Source organism: Phytophthora sojae, assembly GCF_000149755.1.
Source record: "Phytophthora sojae unplaced genomic scaffold PHYSOscaffold_20, whole genome shotgun sequence".
In the NCBI taxonomy this organism is placed as follows: domain Eukaryota; phylum Oomycota; class Peronosporomycetes; order Peronosporales; family Peronosporaceae; genus Phytophthora; species Phytophthora sojae.
Window position 1 is genome coordinate 256,527 of NW_009258134.1, and position 18,930 is coordinate 275,456.

The following is an 18,930-nucleotide window of genomic DNA, read 5'->3' on the forward strand; positions in this document are numbered from 1 at the left end:
CTCTCGGGAGCTGCGCGTGACTGGTTCAACCAGTTGCCCAAGCGCACTCAGCGTGACTGGAAGGAGTTGGTGTGTGCATTCAGGAGGAAGTACTGCAAGGCGCGCTCGTCGTACTCTGAACGCTACTTCACGATGGAGATGAAGAACTCAGAGAGCGCCCTGGATTTCTTCTATCGTCTGAACTCCGCCGCTGGGAAGGCTGACATTGACTTTCGCCAGTCTTCGAAGCGTCTGGAGAAGCATATCCGGAGGTTCATCACGAAACTCAGGGACACGCGCCTCAAGACGTCGCTGCAAGGCCAGAGATTCAGGAGTATCGCTGATCTAGAGTACGCTCTGGAACAGGACGAAGATGTCTGGAGTCGCAGCGACCATGACCCTCCGCCCCCCAGAGTTCGTGACTTTCGGGCCGACAATATCCCTCAGGGGCACTTCAAGCCGAAACGTGCAGGACGTGCGTACGTGACTAGGGATGATGTCTCTGACTCTGAGTCGGATGAAGACCCTGAAATTCACGCGCGTTTCCAGGAAATCACGGACGAACCCAGAGTTTTTCAGCCCGAAGTGCGAGCGCGAATTCAGGGTCAACTCGTGAGATCTCTGGAGAAGAAGCTTCTACGTCTATCGCTGGGAGCCTGGCGAGTATGAAGGGTGCCGAGTGGACTCAGACGCTGACGAACGAGGTCTATCGCGTGATGGATAACATGGGATGGCGTCCACCCCAACCAGGATCAAACGCGAACTCTGGATTCCGTTCCCCTCGCCGCGAGAACCCGAATTGGGACAAGTTCTGCGAGAAGTGCGGCAAGTAGGAGCATCCAGAGGAAAACTGCTGGAAAGACGTCAAGTGTGATCGCTGCCTGGAAGTAGGTCATCCAAATCACTTATGTCGCGCGCAACCGTGCGAGTCCTGTGGCAAACTACATCTCGGAAAACCGTGTGAAGACTGGAAGACACTGGAAGCTGTGAAGAAACTCGCCCGCCAAGGTGCACTGAAGGACATGCCGAGCCAAATCCTGGATAAACTCCTGGATGGCGAAGCAAACTCTGGGAAGCCGTCAAACCAATAAGCCCGCTAGGTGGGGACCCAGTACGCGCCGGGCTGAAGAAGGCCCCAGAGTTATGTGTTCTAGTGTATGTAGGGCCGGAGTTGAGAACAAGAACCCAAGATAACCAACAATGCATGACTACTTTGACTCAGGATTTCATGACTTCCCCTGAAAATCAGCATCCTGAACAAGCGAACTCTGGGTCGGTGAACTCTGACGAAATTGTGGAGTACAAGTTGAACCCTGGAGAGCGCTACGGGTGGTGGGAAAACAATGATCATGACCCAAAGAAACGTGATGTGGTGATGGTGCTGTGAACGATTGCCGAACGAGAGTTCTCCTGGATACCGGTGCGACTGTGAATATTGTGAGATTCGACTTAGCGCGTAAGCTCGGACTCACACTCAAGTCGCACAAACAAACCAAGGTGTCTGGCGTTGGAGGCGTTCCGACGTACATCGATGCCAGTGCTCATGTGAAGATTACTCTCGGTTCGAGGGTGATATATCTCCTGGACGTCTGGGTTGCTAACATCGGCGAAGGGATCGAAGTACTTCTGGGTATGCGTTTCATGTTTGCAGCTGGAGTGAGGATCAGTGTTCGCGAAGGTCTCGTGACACTTCCGGATGAAGAGGCGATCATGATGTGTAGATGGACTCCAGAGGATTGCCTGGGTGTCGACATGCCCGTGGAAACCACGGGTAGTTGGTACCTGGCCCCTGGGGAATCCAAGGTGGTAAAGATTTCGTACGGACCGACGAACCCACAGCGTGAAGTTGTGTGGGCAGGACGAGGTGACCGCTAGGTAACGCACCTGATTTACGCTGCGAGATCCTGGCCGGTCGCTGTGAAGGTGGTCAACATCTCGGACAAGAACGTCTGGATTCACAACAGAACGCCAGTCGCCTGAATAGTGGAGTATGGTTTCTTCCCACGCGCCGAACGCTTTGAGCGCCCTGGTTCTTTTGCGTATCGGGAGTGGCAGACTCTTATCCTGGAGAGTGTTCAGTCACGTGAGGGCAGACTTCGTGCGGAACGCCGGGCTGCGCTGGAGCCATCCTGTGTCGAGACCCCAGAGTATCAGTGGCCTACGAAGATTCTGCCGCGACCTGCTAAGGGCCCCGACATGGCACTGCTTGCCTCGATTCTCAGGAAACCGGAGACGCGTCGCGTGCGTTTCGCGGAAGACGCTGCAACTCAGACCGAAGAAGTGCTCCCTGGAGACCCTCCTGAGTTCCGAGACGTTGCGGTTGATACGAGTGACTTAGGTGACGCTCTGAAGGATGCGGTGACCGATGCTGCCTCGCAGACTGTCGGAATCCCAGAGTGCATGAGTCCTGGAGATGATACGGCCGCCGAAACCCTGAGTTTACAGGTTGAAGTTGGCAGTGATTCTCAGGGTCAGCGGGGCGAGGAAGGTGATTCTCTGGGATTCGAGGTGGATGACGACGATTCTCAGGGTGCTGTCGAAGAATACTGGGATATCCCGATCTCAGAGATGCGGGGGTGTAATGGGGCCCATTTACATAAGTAGGTAGATTGACAGTACATAAAGTAGTTAAGTCAGTACACGGCTAGCGTGTACTGACGGTCATCGTGATTGGCTGAATTGGGGGAGCCAGACCCCATTTCAGCCAATCAGGCGTTGACCTGCATTGAGTGGCTCACATGAGACCAGGGGTAGCCGCCCTGGTCCTTACATAAAACGGAGTTGATTTTACCCAAGACTGACTGCTTGGTCTCATTAAATCCGAGTCTTAACTAAGCTTCCTCATCGCTACGTGTAAGCTAGTAACGGACACACACCTGGCCCGTTACACCTGGAAGCACTTTGTAGTCCTTCCAACGACCAAGACCAAGATGAGCCAAGTCCTGACGTCCGGACCTTCAGGGGCAACCCTGGTGCATGGTGCCTTCCCCCATCTCACGCGGATTGAGTGGGAAGCTCTCCACCGCCTCGCGGCGGTGTCCAGAGAGGCTGTTGTCACCTCGCTGCTGAGCTCAGCGATGCCGGAACAACAGCGCCAAGCTTCCCAAGAATTCATGGAACGCGAGCTCGCCGACGCGAATCGGCGGGTCACAACTCCCTCGCGCTCCTCGAGGATCGACGTCGTCAAACTCGAGACATCGACATACTCCGGTGTGGGTGACGACCGGCTTCCGCTGAACCGCTGGTTCCGCGAGATCGACATCGCTATCGCATCACGCATGATTGAAGCGCCGGCGGCCAAGGTCAACTTCCTACTCTCCCGGCTGTCCGGGAAGGCCAAGGAGTGGGCCCTCGGCAAGCTCGTCGTCGACCAGCACGCGTTCCTTGGATGCGCTCCAGATTGACCTCCGGCTCGCGTTCGAGCCGCCCCAAGACGAGTCGCGCGTTCGTGCTGAGTTCTTCGCCCTCAAACAAGGCAAGATGTCCATGCACGACTACGTCCAGAAGACACGACACCTTGCGTCGTACATTGTCACCCACCCCATTGACATGACATCTCAGGTGCATGTCTTTGCGTTCGGGATGCGCGAAGGCATGAAGCGGTACTGTCTCATGAGAGCCGAACCCTCCTCGCTCGAGGAGGCATTCGCCCTCGCGCTCCGCGAGGGCTACGTGGTGTCGGCATCGTACGCGCGCGCTATGCCGGACGTCTCTCGGGTATCCGCACCCGTGCCCATGGAAATCGACGCAATTGAGGCGTCGGGTGATCGACGGGGCTCAGCTTATGGTGGGGAAGGAGGTCGGAGCGCTCGTCCTCTGATTTGCTTCCGCTGCCGGAAGATTGGTAGAGTGCCGCGCGCCAGCCCCAGTTCTCGCGCACGTCGATGCCGACGCTAGCCCGGCCGTCCAACCAAAAAACGGCCGGAGCCAGTAGGTGCGGGGCGCCCTACTGGATGGAACGAAGGTCCGGGTTTTCCGGTGGCAGCCCAGCCTTCTATCCCTCCCGTGCTATATGCACGTTTTAATGCTACCACTACGAGTAGCGACTCGAGGCTGATCATCGTCAGCCTCCATGTCGCCGGCGCCCGACGTCCACTGCGCGCGCTCCTCGACTCAGGAGCGACAAACAACTTCTTGCGCGCGTCGTGTCTGGCGGTGCTTCCTGCGAGCGTTCGCGTCCGGAAGGGTCCGGGCGAGGTGGAAGTCAAGCTTGTGGATGGCAAGGCCCACCGCGTCGCGCGACGCGAGGTGTCCCTGCCGTACACGTTCGACGGCTTTCGCAGCAACGACGACTTCCTGGTGATCGAGATACATTACGCGTTCGACTGCATTCTGGGGATCCCGTGGCTTGCACGGTATCAGCCAGAGATTGACTGGCTGGCTCGGTCAGTCAAGCGTCGAAGTGGCTTCGACGTACGTGAAGTGTTGACGCATCTCTTGGTGGCTCCAAGAGACTGGCCTCACGTTACCGTCGTGGACAAGACAGCCACGACGCAAGTTGTGCACAGAGCGAGCGATGGCTCTCTCTGTCTGGCATGTGCCGTGCTGTTGGATGATGATTATGTCCGGGTGATATCGCGTGGGCGCGATGACGGACGCGTGGTCGAGCGACGTGCGCTCCCACACAGTGAGAACAAGTCGGCGGTCGAGCATGGGTTCCCGTCGAGCTACATATTGGCGGTCGAGCATGAGTTCCCGTCGAGCAACGAGTCGACGGTCGAGCATGAGTTCCCGTCGAGTAACGAGTCGACGGTCGAGCATGGGTTCCCGTCGAGCAAGATGTCGACGGTCAAGCGTGGGTTCCCGTCGAGCACGATGTCAACGGTCGAGCGTGGGTTCCCGTCGCACAATGGGACGGCGGTCGAGCCTGGATTCCCGCCACAAGTTGAGCAGGCGGTCGAGCATGAGTCGCTCCCGCACAATGATGTTGCGGCTGAGAGCGTGGTGCAGCCGCGTACCGCCGGTGTGATCGAGCGTGGCCTCTCACACCTAGAAGAGGGTGAATCATCGTCGAGCGAGAGCGATGCGTCTTCTTCGAGCGCCCGCTCGAAGCGAAAGAAGAAATCCAAGCGACGCCGCCTGAAGCCCCGTCGAGAACCGTCAGCGACTGAGAACCCACCGAAGGAATCGGTGTGCGCTCTTGACTACGTGGAGGGCGCTCCACGACGATCGCGCGTCATCGAAGTCGCGAGTCCGCCTCGCGATGCCAACACAATCACGCGTCTCCCAGGACTCTCCAGGAAGAACTTCCTGCGAGACCTGAAGGCAGGCGAGATCGAGCAAGTGTGTCTGATCACCGAGGCGGTCCCGGTGGATACGCTGCACGCGGTCAAGGTCGAGGATGCGCCGTCGAGGCCCAAGCACGCCGAGCCCAAGTCAGCGCGCGAGGAGCGCTTCGCGGCGCAGTCCTGGGAAGCTCTGCGTGATTCCGGTAACCCCGTGTACGAAACTGCCCGCGAGTACGCGGACATCTTCCCCGACAAGATCCCCGCTGAGCTCCCGGCGGACCGAGGCGTGCGCCACGAGATCGACCTCGCGCCTGGGACGAAGTACTGCGTGACGCGGCAGTGGCCACTTCCACGTGACCAGGTGAAGGCCATCGACGACTTCTTCGAGAGCCGCCGCCGGGCAGGTCACGTGCGCGAAAGCATCTCGCCACACTCCAGCCCGACCTTTTCTGTCAAGAAGGCAACGGGCGGGTGGCGCATGGTTCACGCGTTCAACAAGTTGAACGATGTCACCATACCCGCGCAGACGCCAATCCCGCGCAAGGACATGGTGCTGGACTCTATGGCAGGAAGTGTGATCTATAGCGCCATCGATCGGACCGATGGGTTCTACCAGATACTCATGCGAGAGTGTGACATACCTCTCACAGCGGTAAGCACTCCGAGCAGCATGCTCTGGGAGTGGCTGGTGATGCCCCAAGGTCTGAAGAACGCGCCGGCCACGTTTAACCGCATGGTCTCCCATGTGCTGCGTCCGCTCCGTGACTTCGCACCGAGCTATTTCGATGATATCTTCGTGCACAGTCGCGCCGTAGGTGACCTCAGCGCTGTCGAAGTCCACCTGAAGCACCTGCGGCAAGTCTTCCAGGTGATGAGGCAGAACAAGCTCTACGCCAACTTGAAGAAGTTCGTGTTCTGCGCACCGGAGATCCCGGTGTTGGGCTGCTACGTGAGCAAGGATGGAGTCCGCGCCGACCCTGAGAAGGTTGAGTCAATCTGCTCTTGGCCGACCCCCACGAGTCCCACGGAGCTTCGTCAGTGGCTAGGCATGGCCAACTACTTGCACAAGTACACCAAGGACTACGCGAAGTTTATCCAGCCACTGTCGTCGCTGCTGAAGAAGGACACCACGTGGTCGTGGCGAGAAGAGCACCAAGCCGCATTTGGCTCGGTGAAGAGGAGTCTGTCATCCGCCCCTGTCTTGATGCTCGCAGACGATTCGAAGCCATTCCACGTCGTCTGCGACGCAAGCGACTTTGCCATCGGGTGTGCCCTGATGCAGTTCGACGAGGAGGGTCGTGAGCGGGTGATCAGCTACCAGTCCCGCCAGCTCAAGCCGGCGGACCAGTGCACGACAGGGAGCTCCTCGCCATGCGCTACACATTGGTCAAGTTTAGGGTCTACCGGCTCGGAGAGCAGACGTTTGCGGTCTACACCGACCACGCATCGCTGCGAACTGCGATGAAATCCCCGCATCTGTCCCAGCGCATGGCCCGCTGGCTGTCTTTCTTCTCCGAGTACAACTTCGTGGTGCACTACAAGCCTGGCAAGAACAATATCCTCGCCGACGCGCTGTCTCGGCGTCCAGACTACGACCCACGTGAAGGCCTCGAGCGCCAGGCAGCTGACGAAGATGATGAAGACGCGTGTGCGACGTGTGTGACGTCGGGGTTGAACCTGACGAGCGGCGCCCCCAAGATGCCGCTTCGGGACAAGATCGCCGCAGCGTACGAGCATGACGCGCAGTACGCCAGCATCCTGGCCCACCTCCGCTCTCCATGCGAGGCGACATTGAAGGCTCTGTCGCGCTCGACCCGCAGCCACGTCGAGCGATATCGGCTTGATGGCTCCCTGCTGACGTACACCATCGACCGATTCGATGCCCTGAGAGTGGTAGGGCCGAATGACGAACACCTTCGCGCCCGTATCATCCATGAGTACCACGACGCTCCGATCGGGGATCACTTGGGACGCGAAAAGACCTTCGCGGCGGTGGCGCGAGACTTCTTCTGGCCCCACTTGTACAAGTGGGTGCGCACTTGCGAGATCTGCCAGCGAGTAAAGCCCCCGCCGTCATCGCAGGCTCCGCTGCGTCCACTTCCGGCCCCCACGGAAGCCTGGAGCTCCGACTCGATGGACTTCGTCTTTGGTCTTCCACCCGACTCGAACGGGCGCACGGGAGTCCTCGTTTTCGTCGACAGGTTCAGCAAGATGGTGCATCTCGTTCCCGTGGCTGCCACGGTTACTACGGAAGAGTCCGCAGCCCACTTCGTCGACGCCGCCTTCCGCCTTCATGATCTGCCCGACTCCATCGTCTCGGATCGGGATCCGAGGTTCACGTCCGCATTTTGGACGGAGCAGTTCAAGTTGCTTGGAACGAAGCTGGTGATGTCCACCGCGGCTCACCCGGAGACGGATGGACAAACCGAACGCGTCAACCGCGTCGTCGAAGACGTGCTCCGCAGCTACGCTACGTCGTTCCCGAGCTGGAGCGCCTTCCTGCCCCTGACCGAGTTCGCTCTGAACAACGCCGAGCACTCGTCGACGGGCATGACTCCATTCTTCGTGAGCTCCGCGCGCCACCCGCGTGTACCCGCTATGCTTGCTATGAGCCAACCCACGGCGGCTCGTGCCTCTACGCTTGATGGGGGAGGAGCTGCCGCTAAAGACTCACCGCCAACCAAGACGCCGGCAGAGTCGTCGCCGGTCGAATCACCGGCGCCGCCACGCTTACCAGTGACCGAATCAAGCGCGAATGCAGTGACACGATCCCAAGTGAAGAAGGCCCTGACTGCACCGCGCAGTGCGGTGACGCCGCTCGCAGACTGGACGGAGCGCACTCTGATCGATCCCGCTGGCGCACCAGCGACAAAGCAGCAACCGGCTATTCCCGCTAACTACGCACCGAAGTCCTCAGCGGGCCCCGCAGACCACTCCGCGGTCTCCGAGTTTGTGCAGCAGCGTCAGGCAATCAAACGTTTCGTGCGGGACGCACTGCAAGCTGCAGTAGACAAGCAGAAGGAAAACACAGAAAAGCGTGGGCGCAAGAACAAGACTTCATTTCGCACGGGTGACCGTGTGTTACTGTCCACCGAAGGCATCCGCTCCTCCGCAGTGACCAACCTCGGTGCCAAGAAGCTCGCGCCGCGCTTCATCGGCCCGTTCAAGGTGATCAAGGTCCTCGGCGCCGCGTACACACTGGACATCCCGTCGTCGCTGCGTCTTCACCCGACTTTCTACGTCGGGCGCCTCAAGCGATATTATACTGCCGATATTCCGACCTCTGATCACCAGGATTCACTGGCGGGTAATGTACCCGAGGCTACTCGCGACGCCAACACCCATCACCCAAGCCTGTACCGTCGCGATGGTCCTTCTCCGATTGTCGACTCGGCGGGTGAAGCGCGCTGGATTGTGGACCGCATCGTTTGCCACGAGGACCCATCTCTGGGTTTCCACCTGACGAGGACACGTGGGAGACGCGTGCAGCTCTTCTTCGGGATGTCCCCGATGTTGTTCGTGACTATGAGGCGAAGGTCGCTGCTGCTGAAGAGACCACGGAGCCCCCCGCGGAAGCTGAAGCCTCAAGTGAGCGTGATGATGGAAGTGGACCCCCACCGCAAGCTCGCGGTGGCGTTCACCGCGAAGACTAAGAAGAAAACCTGACGACGACCGCCGGACTCGAACCGGTGACCTCCGCCTTGGTGGCGCAGCGTTCGACCACTGCGCTAGCTGGACTTCGAGTCCCCACGACGGACCGCCCGACCTGATCAAGCTTGGAGCGACTGCGCATGGCAAGTGGCAAGAAGGATTCGCGTGGGGATCGAACCCACGCGTCACAGCTCAGCACGGCGAGCGCTTGCCCACTACACCGCTCCACCGATGATCGCCGGTGTCGAAGATGTCCAAGCTGGTCTCGCTGTTCCGTCCGTTCGAGTCGACGGTTACGCGACTCTTCGTCGGGAGTTACTTCGAAGGGTCGTAGCGAGGAGCCACGCCACGCTGATCGCCATCCTGTGTCTCGACACTCGCCGGTTCTCCGCTCTGTGCGCATCACAGTTGCGCTTGTCGTCAAGCGTTGGTGTCGCTTCCCATGCTGCGTCGTTGCCACGACCGCCGTCCCTTCGGGTGTCCGTGGATGTCCGCGGCCACTTGGGGCGCTGCGCATTGCTTCGGCGTGTGCGCCGACGAGATGTCTCGGTGTGTGTAAGCTTGCTGCTCTTGCGTCGTCCTGTGTCGCTCGGTGGCACGAGCGCCGTCCCTCCGCCGCCTCGGTCGTCCATGGTGTTCTTCGAGTGTTCTTTCGGAAATGTGTCTTTTGCGCTTACGTTGCGTAAGCGCAACTTTGAGAGGGGGGGTGATGTAATGGGCCCCATTTACATAAGTAGGTAGATTGACAGTACATAAAGTAGTTAAGTCAGTACACGGCTAGCGTGTACTGACGGTCATCGTGATTGGCTGAATTGGGGGAGCCAGACCCCATTACAGCCAATCAGGCGTTGACTTGCATTTGAGTGGCTCATATGAGCCGCCCTGGTCCTTACATAAAACGGAGCCCAGAGTTTCAGGTGAAAATGCACCGCGACTTTCAGTGTTGAAGGACGAGATGACTGTTTTTCAGCGTAACATCCCGGCTCCCTCTCTGATGGGCCCTGTCCTGGGTCGAAGCTCGTATATTGACGACATCGCCCATGGTGCGCCTACTTGGGAGCGGATGTGCCAGGATCTGAACGCGCTGCTCTTCCGACTACGTTACTGGAATATCTCTGTGAGTCTTCCCAAGAGTGAATTCGGGAAGTTGTCCATTCCGTACCTCTCCCATAAGATTATTGCTGAGGGTATCCGGGCGACCCCTAAAGTCGCGAAGGGGGTCCAAGACTTGCCGTTCCCGACGACACTGAAAGACGTCCAGAGTTTCATGGGGAGTCTGAATTACTACAACAAGTTCATTGAAGATCTACCCATGATCGCGGCCGTCCTGTACGAGCTGACTGAGGAACAGGTGAAATTCAGGAGAGACCTGTCGAGAGCCCAGGAAGCCTTTGAAATCCTGAAGCGCAAGATTGTTTCGACTCCGTTACTCAGACATCCTGATCGTTCAATGCCCTACGTGATTATTCCCCACGCAAACCCGTGGGCAGCATCCGCTGTGTTGGGCCAGGAGTACGACGGGATTGTGCATCCGGTTCGATTCACCGGACGCGTCCTGAATGACGCTGAGCTGCGGTATCACATTGCGGAGAAGGAGGTGATCGCTATCCTGAGAGTCCTGGAGGTGTTTCGCACTCTGGTTGAAGGCAGCCCTAAGATCGTTGTCTACACGCGATACTCTGTGTTGAAGTGGTTGCTGACTTTGCAGTCGGCAGACGGTCGAACGGTGAAGTGGGGTCTGAAGTTGTCCCACTGGAACCTGGAGATACGCATAGTTCAACGGGATAAAGACGGCTTGGCTGCAATTCTGGGTGCGGGTATTACCCCCAGAGAACACTTGGATGATATCGCTGAAAACTTGATCCCAGCCAAGGGGCGCGTCAAACCTCCAGTGCCTATCAGTATGGAAATGCTGGAAGCGGATTATGAGGGGTGTATTCTGAGTTTCGATGGCGCCGCTAAGACCTCCACGCGACAAGGGAGCTGCGGCTACATTCTGTGGCATGTCCCCGGTTGGGAAATCCTGGATGCCCAGGGATTCATCCTGGAGAACGTGACTGTGAATGACGCTGAGTATCATGGACTTCTGAAGGGCCTCACTCAGGCGATCGAGCGTGGAATTCAGGATATCGTTGGGGTTGGGGACTCCAGGATTGCCATCCAGCAAGCCCAGGGTCTCATCAACTGCAATCAGCCAAATCTCCAGAGGAAGCTGGCCGAGTATGAAGTGCTGAAGACGCAGTTCAAGTCTGTGCGGCTGGTGCATGTCAAGCGAGAATTCAACCAGGCTGCAGACTACCTGACGTCTAAGCCCCTCGCGCTTGGTGAATTCTGGAAGGTGGAGGATGCTGAAGAACGAACACATCTGCAGTTGGTGTCCAAGATTCACGAGAAGTTGGTAAAACCGAAGGTGTTATTGAACGTTGGAATTCAAGGGAGTGATTCTCAGGGTGTCGAAACTCTGGGTATCCCTGGACCTGAGTGCGCTCCGTTGCCTGCGGCGGCTAAAGTGTTCGCAGTGATGACTCGGGCACAGACTCAGGAGATCGAAGCCCAAAGCGAACCCATGGGACCTTTGGAATACCAGGCTGAACGCTGGCGACGCATCAAAGTGCACCAGGACAAAGCTGATCACCTGCTGCGACTCAATGATTTCCTGAAGGGCGACACGACGAAGCTGTCGCACGCTCAAGCCTGTTGCTTTTTCAGGATGCGTTCTCAGGATTCGTCATGTGCAAACCCATGAGTTCCACCACAGCCCAAGACGTCGCTGAAATGTACGAAGAGCAGGCCTTCAGGAGATTCGGCGCGAGCTCGATGCTGAGGCACGACCAAGACCCAAGGTTCATGAGTGAGGTGTTCACGCGCTTCCGTGAACTTCTGGGTAGAAAGCAGCGGGCCACTCTGGCGTACCGCCCCCAGGCGAACGGATAGCAAGAGCGGTCGGTGCGGACCGTCGTGCGCAGCATTCGAGCGTACATTGCAGAAGCGGACCAGAGTGACTGGGACGACCATGCTGAGCGCTTGATATTTGCCCTGAATACATCGTTCGATGCCACTCGCCTGGAAACTCCGTTTTTTTTCTGGCGCACGGCTAGGACGCACACGGTACTGTGTCTGCAATGCTGGGACCCAGGCCTTCAAGTATCCAGGAGCGCACCGCGTACGAGTGGCCCAGGAAGCTACAGCGTGACTACAGTTATGCACAAGCTTGCGCTGAGAATCTCCAGAAGAAGGCCAAGCGGGCGCGCTCTGCCGAACAAACCAGGAAGTGGTGAGAGCTGTCCGAACGACTGAAGGCAGGATTCGCAGTCGGTGATGCTGGGTGGCTGTGTGGCTGTATATACCGAAGGTGCAGCCCGGGCTGAGCCGCAAACTGGCTCACATGTGGCATGGTCCCTTCAGAATCCAGGAAATCCATGACAACTTCCGCGTGAAACTCAGGGTCGAGAACACAGGGTATCGCGTGAACCCCTGGGTACACGTGAGCTGTTTGAAACCCAGAGCACTATTCCCGAAGCGACCCACTGTGGAGATCGACGTGGACGAGGATGATGACTTTGTTGCGGCGCTGCTGCCTGAAGACAATTGGGAGCCCGACACTGCGAACGACGAGTACGAAGTTGAGCGAATCCTGGATTTGCGCTGGACTAAGCGGACCCGGACAGCGAGACGTATTCGCGAGTACCTTGTAAAGTGGAAGGGGTACGATGAGGCCGAGTGGCTGCCTGTGTCGAAGCTCAACTGTGGCGCCCTGCTCTACGAGTTCAATCAAGGCGCAAGAGCGCGAGCCCGTTTCCAGGCCATGCAGGCTGGAGATGATCACCCAGGAGTCTAGCAGTCTGGGGTGGCAATGACCCAGAGTTACATGTGATTCTCAGGGGAAACCCTGGGTGACACTGTGAAACTCTGGGGAAAATCGACGGAATGTGTGAATATTGGGGATGGAGAACGTGAATGTGATTTGAATTGATTTGATTATGGAGAAGGTGATATTGCTGAGGCTTCGGCATTGTGTGAAGTGGTGAGACAGAAGATCAAGGCGGCGAGCTTTACGAGGACCTGGAGGCAGTAGACGAAGTTGGGTGACCCAGGGGAACGATGTCAACAGACGGTGAATCTCTGGGGAAGACTCTGAAATCGAGATGAAATCCTGGATATGTTATTGGAAATTATGCTACGACATGTGAAATCCCGATGGTTCCCAGGATCTGGTGAGGACCTGGATTCTCACGAGTGCTTGAGAGACAGTGGGTTGAGCTTGCGGATGGCCAGGGGCTTGATGTGGCGCTTGATGTTGTTAGGCACGTATTGGAGCCACTCATCGTCGTCAGCCGCCGTGTTCCATTGGACTCGAGAGGGCTCACGAATGTCCAACGTCGCTAGCTGGACGTCCAAGTCCTTGCACTTAGCTCCCCCGAGTTTCTTGGCCCTGGGATCCCCCCAAATCCAGTAGCAGCACTTGTCCGGGAACTTCCAGAGACTCGGTTCGTGCCACAACGACGGGATGAACCCTGGGGTGTTGTGCGAGCGCTGAACGAGCGCCTTGTACGCTCTGCGTAGCGCGTTTCGACGCGACTTACGCTGAGAGTCCATGGTGGCGTCTGCTTGTTCTTCAGTCGGAATAGGCACCCAGTGCCCGCGCTCCCAGATTGCCTGTGCGTGCTTGTGCATGGCGTCCACGACGACCTCCAACAGCTTGAGCGCTTTCGCGGAGAGCAGCTCTCGCTCATGGAAATAGAACACTCGGAAGCGACCCTGAAGCATAGTCTCCCAGGGTTCAGAATCCAGGACTTCTTGGTATGCCTCACGATCCCAGCGCTCGTGAACAACGTCGTACGAATACTTGTGGATCTCGTACTCTGGGAACCCAGGAGTCTGGCAAGACGCACTCTTGGTCGAGCTTGGGTATTGCACAAGAACCCCATAGATGCGCCAGGAAGTCTCGTTGTCCTCAGGGTCTTCGGCCGTCATCAACTCACTTGAAGTGAGCTCCGAGTATGATTTCCGCGCGAGTGCCGACGGATGCTTGGAGCGTGATGTAGCCTTGGACCCCTGAGTACCACTAGAACCCTGAGTGGCAGACGTGTCTTTCTTGTTTCCCGTGCGACGCTTCTTCTTCGACTTCGAGTTGGAACCCTGAGGTTCCTTGCTTGACTCAGAACGGGGGCGCTTAGCAGGAGGCTTGACTTCCAGGGGTTCTTCTACCCCATTGTCGTCCTCTGCGTTGTCGTCGTCCTCTGCGTCGTCGTCGCCCTCTGCGGCCTCGACGTCCTCCAGAGTTTCAGGGGAACCTCCTCCTCCTCTTCAGAGCTACTACTAGAGGCGCTCTCCTCAGGTTCCTGGGCGGGAGGCTGATAGTCCGGGTCGTTCTCGATGTCGTCCACCGTGGAATCGGCGTCCTCATCAGGGTACACCATGTGGGTCATCGAGGTTCCCCCAGGGTGGTGGCACATCACCGCACCTGTCCAGACGCTCGTCCGCCGTTTCGTAGTAAGCCTCAGGGGCGTATTTGCGCCAGGGAGTCCGATCGAGACGACGCCAGTACATCATCCTCACGAGCATCTTGATCAGCTGCGGCTGTCGGAAATGCCTGTGGGCCGCCCGGTCGCTGCCGATCCACTCCATGGCTGTGTCGTACTTGAGCCCAGCAAGAATAGCCTGACGCACGTCTGGCCGAACTTCCTTCCAGACGACACCCCCAGGGAGCATCGTGTGTGCGGCCTCCTTGGACACCACAGTCTTCTCGCCGGCGCGACGCACAGAGTCGCGGCCAGGCTGATGATCCTTGGGACGACGCTGGACCTTGTGAACCTGGGGGCTTGCGGAGTTCGACTGCGTTTTTGGCACCTCAGAGTCCCGTGATTTTCTGGAGCCTTGACCGTTCTTGGAACCCTGAGATTTTCTGGAATCCTAAGTTTTGCCTCCGGCCTTCGCGCCGCTGCGAGACTTGCTGCCAGGACCCGTGAGATCCAGAATTTCAGGACGACGGACGACCCAGACCCTGAAGACGGAGGCATACGCGTGCTCTTCTCTGGATACGGGGCCGCCGCAGCCTTGCGCTTGTCCATGGCCGTGACGTTGATGACAGTGTCCCAGGATTCAGGAGGCTTCGAGTCCTTGATGCAGAGATTGAAGAGGTCGTGGAGACGCTCCCAATTGCCCGTGAAGTCTGTGTGCTCCTGGAGGAAGTCAGGGAACTTCCAGGGGTCCACGGTGGCTAACTCAAGACGCGATTTCAGGATTCGCACTTGTGCCTCAGAGTCGGCAAGGCGCGCCTTGAGTTGTGCCTTCTCGGACTCCAGAGAATCAATATCGTCTTGGTACCGCGTCTTTTGCTCGCCCAGCGCGACTTTGTACTTGGATTCAGCATCATCCACCTTGCCCAGGGCCTCTTGGACCTCCAAGAACCAGTAGTCGCACGTGAATTTCCAGGTGCGCTTCAGTTCCTTATACTTGCGTCGCGTGTCGACTACTTCCTGAGTGGCGGTGAAACCCTGCTGAGAGTCAGCCAGAGAACGCATGTTTCGGTAGGCCCCGAGGACTCGACGCAGGTAACCAGTCATCTTGAACACGCGCTCAGCGAGCCTTGTGCTGTTGAAGTGACGCAGGAGTGAGGCCATCTCGCGTCGAATGCCGATGGAATTCAGGGTGTTGTCCAACTCGAATGCGGAAAGAGGCGAACGACGTGGACACAGGACGTCGATCCCAGCGTTGGCACCGCAGACTTCCTTCAACCCCTGAAGATTCTCGTCGGAGAGCTCCTCGAAGCCGATCAGCGTAGACGCGCCGCCGTAGCCTTCCATGGCGAATGCACCCGCGCGAATATCGTTCACGATCCCTGGGACTCCCACGAGATATGCGTTGGTCTTGAGATCCGGCGGGGTTGGCAGTGTCCAATGCGGTGGGTGCACAGGGAGTACGAAGTCGGGGACATCCACCTCCTGCTGCCGAAGCATACCCGCGAAGACGAGCCCCCTGACGTCCTCCAGCGTCGCGTGTCGTGGTAACTTGAACTCAGGGGCATCCTCCAGGTTCACGTCCGCAGCCGTGTCGCCTGCGTCTGGAGCTTTAGACTCTGAGTTCGCGTCACCAGTTTCCTGGGCTGCAGCGTCAGCCGAGGCAGTGCCATCGGCCTCGCGCATATTCGCGTCAGAGGTTTTGCCCGCGTCGCCGGAGAAGGAGACGCGCTTAGTTTCCCCCGTCCTGGTGACGCCCGCCGAAGTGTTGCTGGACGCTGAGTTGCCCGCCTGGTCGCCGCCGCCGCCCGCTGGAGCGGTGTTCGCAGGAGCGTCGCCGGTGCGTTGCTGCGTCGGAGGTGGCGCGCTGCAGGGGGGCGCCGTGCCTTGAGCTGGCACCGTCGCTTGCTTGCCGTCCGAAGGCACGCTCTCCGCCATGTTGATGATCTGTGAAATGGCGATGTGACCGCGCATTGCCCGTTGGAGTTTTTGCGTTTGAGAAGAGAACCTTGAAGATAGGTCCTGACCAACCGTTGGGTAGACAGGGTGTCGCCAAAGTGAGTGAAATCCTGGGAGTCGACAGAGTGCGACGGCCGTATCGAAGTCGACGGTGGATCGCCCTCTGTGTTTGTGTGGCCTGGCCATGATTCACCGGTTCGGAGTTATTGCCTCTTTGATGTACCTGGACCAGGAGGGGCGGTTGACACGAGGCGGTCCCCAGAAAATCGCCGACGATGTGCCGCCACCCTTTGGACTTGGAGTTTGTATTGGATGCTGATTGGTGGATGACTTGGATACGGCGCGGCTGTACCCGTGTGACATGGATGGCGACTGTGGGAGAGAAGTGATTTCTCGGGGTGAATCCAGCGCCTGACCACAGATGGGCCCAACTGGCTGGAAGTGTGAATCCTGGGAGTGCACGCCCAGGATTTCAGAGAACACTCATTCCAGCCGCGGACTTTCCCTTACGATGAGTGCCTAAAGTCTGGTGGAAAGTGTCTCTGGCGAATGTATCCCAGAGTACACCTCATCTTGCTGTGGCTCAAGTAGTATATAACATCATAAAATGAGGTTAGTTTTTCACGAAATATGACATTAGCGAGATTTCTTGTTGAAGCTCTACATCATTAGAATTTCAAGTGATATAAAGTTGTTCAGACCCGGTTTAGATCTCCTACAAGCAACGCTAAAACGTGGTAAAGTTCCAAGGTACCCACCTTCACAAATCAAAATCCAAATATTTGTCAAGGTACCTACCTTCATGAAACGAAGGCAGTTTTTTCGCCAAGGTACCTACCTTCATAAAACGAAGTCAGTTTTTCTCAAATTTTTACCAAGACATGAAAGATCTAAAACCGATAGTTAGGAGTTTCCTTATAGCAGCGACCTTTTATAGATAAATGGTTTCGTAACCAATGCGATCTTAAGATCTCGTGTTCATGCTAGAAGAGTAGGGAGTGCTCATTCTGCATTCTACCAAGTCAATCAGCAGTCAAGATGAACCCGTCCAACCTACAGCAGGAGATGGATGCTCTCAACACTCGCGGAGCAGAGCTCAAGAAGATGATCGATGACACGCATCCCGTCGCCCGCATCGCAGAAGAGAAAGCGAAGAAGTTTGCGAGCGACTATAAAGGGGTTCAAGCAGAGGAGGCTGAGAAGATAGCGGAGGCGAGTGCTAAAACTGAAGAAAAGGTGAGGAAGATGACTGCAAAACTCAAGGCGGCCAAGGAAGAAGCCCAGCTGACGAGTCTAAAGCGAGAATGGCTCGTCAAGCGGGAGAAGGCGTTCGGTGACATGGATCGTGCGCCCAAGGAGAATGTGGATATATCAAGCAAGCTGATAGAGCTCGAGCGTCAGTACCTGAACACCCAGCGCCACTACCAAGAGCTACGCGATCAACTCCAGACGGTCAACGGTGTTGCTGACATCAAGCTGGAGTAGCTGTAGCAGGCAATTTGCAATGAATTAGGTAAAATATTAAATGCGGATTTTACCTTAAAATTTTCAATTATATAAAAGTGAGTCCATCTCAAGCGACGAAATGATAAAATATATAACATATCATACGATGACTGTGTTTTGGCATGGATGTAAAAGCTGTTTAAGGACGAATTATGGTTGCGGGCATCATAAGAGAACTATAGCTATGCAACGTACTGTGAGAGCATTAAGAGTTCTTAGGATAGCAGATAGGGATGGATCGTTTCATGAACTGATCGAGCTGTTAGTGGACTTCTCAAGGCGACTAGATAATAATGCAGATTGGAAGGAATTATTTAATAAGTGCGTTCCATACATGTGGCAATATGAATAATTTATAATTTTTTGGCTCAAAATCGAAAATGCATTTAATTATCTTCATTTCTGATAATTAATTTCCATTAGTATATAACACAATATCATATAATACAAAATAATTAATTATGGTTTACGTTCGCGAAAATTATGAGCTTAACAAGGAGGCTTTTAAAGCAGCTCAGAAGCGTTACTATCTAAAGAATAGAGAGCAGCGTCTAACTAATCAAAAGGAGTATAATGAGTTGCACAAGGAGGAGCTAGCGCAACGCAGAAAAATCAGAAACCAAAACAAGAAACTAAAATCGAAACTTCCCACGAGAATTGAGGTTTCGAACGAAGTAGAGAGTGAAAATGACAAAGAAGTGTAAAATTATATATTAATATTTTTTATTTTTTATAAATATAAAAGACCCATCCTGAGAGATAAAATCTTATAAAATATAGTAGAGCGGATATACAACGACGATGTTTGGATATGAATTAGAAGGACTTAAGCGACTTGGGGTTACATGTACCAAGTGGGGTAGTAGTTTCCGTGTTAAGGTGCTTGGACGCACCAAGAAAATGGTTTACATCAGCAATGTTGGTAACCCGAAAAATAGAGAATTGATTGCTAAGCAGTACAAACTATCTATGAAGAAACTAAACACTCATCTGTCACCTAACTACAAGGGGGACCCTTACTACCGGTTTTATCAAGGTAAACTTAAGGAATCGCATCTATATGAGAATATTTCTCCATCAGAATTGTATGATAAGCTAGAGACTATTCTCAGCTCTCAGTTGAAGGCGTTCAAGATCAATATCGCTCT

The 18,930-nt window shown here is 56.0% G+C and overlaps 3 protein-coding genes and 1 pseudogene across 4 annotated transcripts; 2 read left to right on the forward strand and 2 right to left on the reverse strand.

The window, feature by feature from the left end:
• Window positions 1-8,873: 8,873 nt before the first annotated feature.
• On the reverse strand, window positions 8,874-8,945 carry PHYSODRAFT_t1566 (annotated as a pseudogene). The gene has a single exon. The product of its transcript is annotated as a tRNA-OTHER (tRNA).
• A 4,143-nt stretch (window positions 8,946-13,088) lies between these two features.
• PHYSODRAFT_342766 (hypothetical protein) lies at window positions 13,089-16,291 on the reverse strand (the record flags this gene model as incomplete). The annotated part of the gene is made up of 4 exons (XM_009541253.1): window positions 13,089-14,123; window positions 14,153-14,260; window positions 14,313-14,753; window positions 14,822-16,291. 4 exons carry the CDS (start codon window positions 16,289-16,291, stop codon window positions 13,089-13,091), a joined length of 3,054 nt encoding a protein of 1,017 aa, XP_009539548.1.
• Window positions 16,292-17,314: 1,023 nt separating this feature from the next.
• Window positions 17,315-17,761, forward strand: PHYSODRAFT_342767 (hypothetical protein; the record flags this gene model as incomplete). Its single annotated transcript, XM_009541254.1, has 1 exon — window positions 17,315-17,761. One exon carries the CDS (start codon window positions 17,315-17,317, stop codon window positions 17,759-17,761), a length of 447 nt encoding a protein of 148 aa, XP_009539549.1.
• A 482-nt stretch (window positions 17,762-18,243) lies between these two features.
• Window positions 18,244-18,393, forward strand: PHYSODRAFT_459019 (hypothetical protein; the record flags this gene model as incomplete). The annotated part of the gene is made up of 1 exon (XM_009541255.1): window positions 18,244-18,393. A coding segment is annotated over one exon (150 nt), but the record flags the coding sequence as incomplete, so codon positions are not given.
• Between the last annotated feature and the right edge of the window lie 537 nt (window positions 18,394-18,930).